At 42.6% G+C, this 3350-nt stretch overlaps 2 protein-coding genes across 2 annotated transcripts in view; one reads left to right on the top strand and one right to left on the bottom strand.

Annotated features, from left to right (window-relative positions):
* Positions 1 to 434, bottom strand: part of EMH_0093130 (translationally-controlled tumor protein, putative) — a gene marked incomplete at both ends in the record, with an annotated part of 1433 nt that extends 999 nt beyond the window's left edge. Inside the window, one exon of the mRNA XM_013494882.1 lies at positions 341 to 434. Coding sequence (XP_013350336.1) covers positions 341 to 434 — 94 coding nt within the window. The remainder of the gene's footprint in view (positions 1 to 340) is intronic.
* Positions 435 to 1311: 877 nt separating this feature from the next.
* On the top strand, positions 1312 to 2408 carry EMH_0093020 (seryl-tRNA synthetase, putative; the record flags this gene model as incomplete). The annotated part of the gene is made up of 2 exons (XM_013494881.1): positions 1312 to 2180; positions 2396 to 2408. The coding sequence occupies 2 exons, from the start codon at positions 1312 to 1314 to the stop codon at positions 2406 to 2408; spliced, it is 882 nt and encodes a 293-aa protein (XP_013350335.1).
* Between the last annotated feature and the right edge of the window lie 942 nt (positions 2409 to 3350).

The raw sequence follows: 3350 nt of genomic DNA, 5'->3' as shown, positions 1-3350 counted from the left end.
GCACGCAGAAACCGAGAGAAACAACGAAACAAATGCATGAAACCAACGGCGTGAGATATTAAATACAAATATAATCATGAATTATATTATATAATACTATAATAATAAGTATAATATATCATATTTCGCTGTATTTTGTTGGGCCTCTACACTGATCGAGGCAACAGCTTTCAGCTGTCGCATAAACACCTGACGCCGTCCCACGGGAAACCAGAGGGTGTGGCCGCGTGTTTTCTGGTTTTATTTGCGTGAGTAGAAAGCGAATTACAAATATAAAAATTAAATAAAAACAACGAGAAATGCTTTATATTCAGGGAAATAGGAAAAGAAAAGAATGTACCGTCCTTGAACGCGTCGTCCCCGAAAGGTACGAGATGGGGGTAAGAGTCTGAGCAGAGCTCATCTCCAGAGAAAACGCACTTGAAGACTTTCATCTTCTTTATTTCTGATATTTTAAATTCAGAAAATGCAAAAAAAAGAGATGGGCATACACTAGACGGAGACGCAACGACAAGAAACCACGGTGTGGGGGGGGCTGTTGTTTCAGGTTTCGTTGCATACAAAACCAGCCCCGTGCGAAATTCAAGTTCAGGTGTGTGATGCTAGTGCTCCTAAATAGCGCTTTCCTCGCATAATCCGACGGTTTTCTTGAATAATATAAATAAAATGTTAATTTAAATGCATTTTACAAGCTTGAAACAACAAAAATCATTATCTAAACCCTAGGTTTCCATCTATACATGTATGGGTGACGAACGGGGCCCGCTCGCAGCTCCGTGTGGGCCGTTGCGCTCCGTGTCTGAAGAATTCCATTTAGAATGATCTTATTGGAATTGTTGTTTTAATTAAGTCTTTATAAGCGGTGATTCACAGATTTCTGTCCTTGAGGTTACTGAGGACAGGCAGCAGCAGCAGCTCCTGGCGTTGAGGCCGTGTGCATGTGCGCCAGCAGGAGCATGACAACATAAACCTTTTCAGGTTTTTTTGAATTTGAAGATAAAATAATCACTTTTCTCATTCAGTTTACTTTTTTTCTTTTTGGTAAGTCTTCTTCGGCTGCATCACCTCCCTGCAGTTGCCACGGACGCATATACCTGTGTCTGTTTTCTTGAATTTGCTGGCTCGTTGTGATTAAGCAGTTGTTTCTGTTTTTTTTCATCTTTTTTCAGACTACGGATTTTTTTTTATTCATGAGAACCACAAGCCCTGCAAAATACTTCTGCGATCCGTTTGGTATTTCGCTGTGTTCTGTTGAATATATTTCATGTTTCCGTCGTGTTTCATGTGCGTCTGTGTGTGCATGTTTAGAGAATGACGATCGACATCAACCTGCTACGAGAGGAGAAGGGTGGTTGTCCAGCTAAAGTGGCTGAAAGCGAGAAACGGAGAGGCCGGGATCCCGCAATTGTTGATGAGCTGGTGGCAGCAGACAAACGATGGCGCGAGGCCACGTATAATATGGAGCAGGGGAGAAAGGACTTGAACGCGGTGAACAAAGAGATAGGCCAGCGTAAGAAAGCTGATCCAAAATCCCCCTGCGATGATCTTGTATCGAAAACAGCAGCCATCAAGCAAAAGCTGCAAAGCCTTGAGGCTCAGGCAGCAGAAGCAGCACAAACACGAGACAGACTGCTACGAGGCATTGGAAACATAGTGCATGACTCTGTGCCTGTAAGCAACGATGAAGCAAACAACCGAGTTGTTAAGACGTGGGGGACCCCCAATAAAGTTGAAATAGATGGAACACCAGGCCGCATGCACCACCACGAGGTACTCGCGAGGCTGCAGGGCGTTGATTTCAAGAAGGGGGTAGAGGTTGCAGGCCACCGCGGGTATTACCTGAAGGGGCCCGCGGTGATGCTTAACTATGCTTTGATTCAATACGGCCTCAACTTCCTCATGCAGCGGGGGTATCTGCCTATACAGCCGCCGTATTTTCTCAAGAAATCTATCATGGCTGCAGCAGCAGAACTGAAAGATTTCGAAGAAACCCTCTATCGCATACCCCACGACAACACCCAGCAGCAGCAGCAGCAGCAGCAGCAGCAGCAACCAAAACAGCAGCAGCAGCAGCAGCAAGATGGCGACAAGGATGATTTATTTATGATAGCAACTAGCGAGCAACCTCTATGTGCTTTACATATGCATGAGAGGCTGGAGGAGAAGCAGCTCCCAATAAAGTATGCAGGAAGCAGTACATGTTTCCGCAAGGAAGCTGGAGCTCATGGCCGGGATTGCTGGGGTATATTCCGCGTGCATCAGTTTGAGAAAATAGAACAATTTGTAATTTCTTCGCCAGAAAAATCCTGGGATATTCACGAAGAAATGATAAAAGCAGCTGAAGATTTCTATCAAAGTCTTGAAATACCTTATCGTGTTGTTTCTATTGTTTCAGGTGCACTCAATGATGCAGCAGCAAAAAAATATGATTTAGAAGGATGGTTTCCTGGATATTCAGAATACAGAGAATTAGTTTCTTGCAGCAATTGTACAGACTATCAATCCAGAGAATTTGAAATACGGCTAGGACATAAAAAAGATACAAATACCCCTGCTGCTGCTCCTGCTGCTGCTGCTGCTGCTGCTGCTGCTGCTCCTGCTGCAGCAGATAGTAAACCTTTTGTACATCTTCTTAATGCTACTCTCGTTGCCACACAAAGATGTATCTGCTGTATACTCGAAAACTATCAAACACCCACCGGGGTAAAAGTACCCAAGGCCCTGGTGCCGTATATGGGTGGCCAGGAGTTCTTACATTTCCCTAGTCAGCCTGAAGAGAGCAGCAAACGTGAAGCATAACTGCTGCTGCTGCTGCTGCTGCTGCTGTTGTTGTTGTTGTCGTTGTTTGTTTGTTTGTTTGTTGTTGCTGCTGCTAGGTGCAGCACACACTCAAACAAACACAGAAAGAGAAAGTACAACGAACGGCGGCGTAGACAGATAGATGGCTGCTGCTGGTTGCTGCTGAAACAACAGCAGCAGCAGCAGCAGCTGCTGCTGCTGCTGCTGCTCTTGCATGCACAGCAGCAGCAGCATAAAACTACTACTCTGACTTTATTTTGTTTTGTATCTGCAATATTTGTTTAAGGGGTTTTTCTTTGTATGCAGCGGTGTACGTACTAGTATTGTTGTTTGTTTATATTATATTTATTTATATATTTGTTTATACTATATTTATTTATATGTTTGTTTATATTAATTATATGTTTGTTTATTTTATACTAATACTAAGTGTGTTTGTTTATATTAATTGTATTTTTTGTTTTTATATTATATTCAATATATGTGTTTATATTAACTATATGTTTGTTGATATCATAAAGTACATATTTGTCTTAATATATTCATATATG

This window comes from Eimeria mitis, genomic scaffold (genome assembly GCF_000499745.2).
Source record: "Eimeria mitis Houghton genomic scaffold, Emh_scaff132, whole genome shotgun sequence".
NCBI lineage: Eukaryota > Apicomplexa > Conoidasida > Eucoccidiorida > Eimeriidae > Eimeria > Eimeria mitis.
This window is presented reverse-complemented; position numbering and strand designations above follow the sequence as displayed.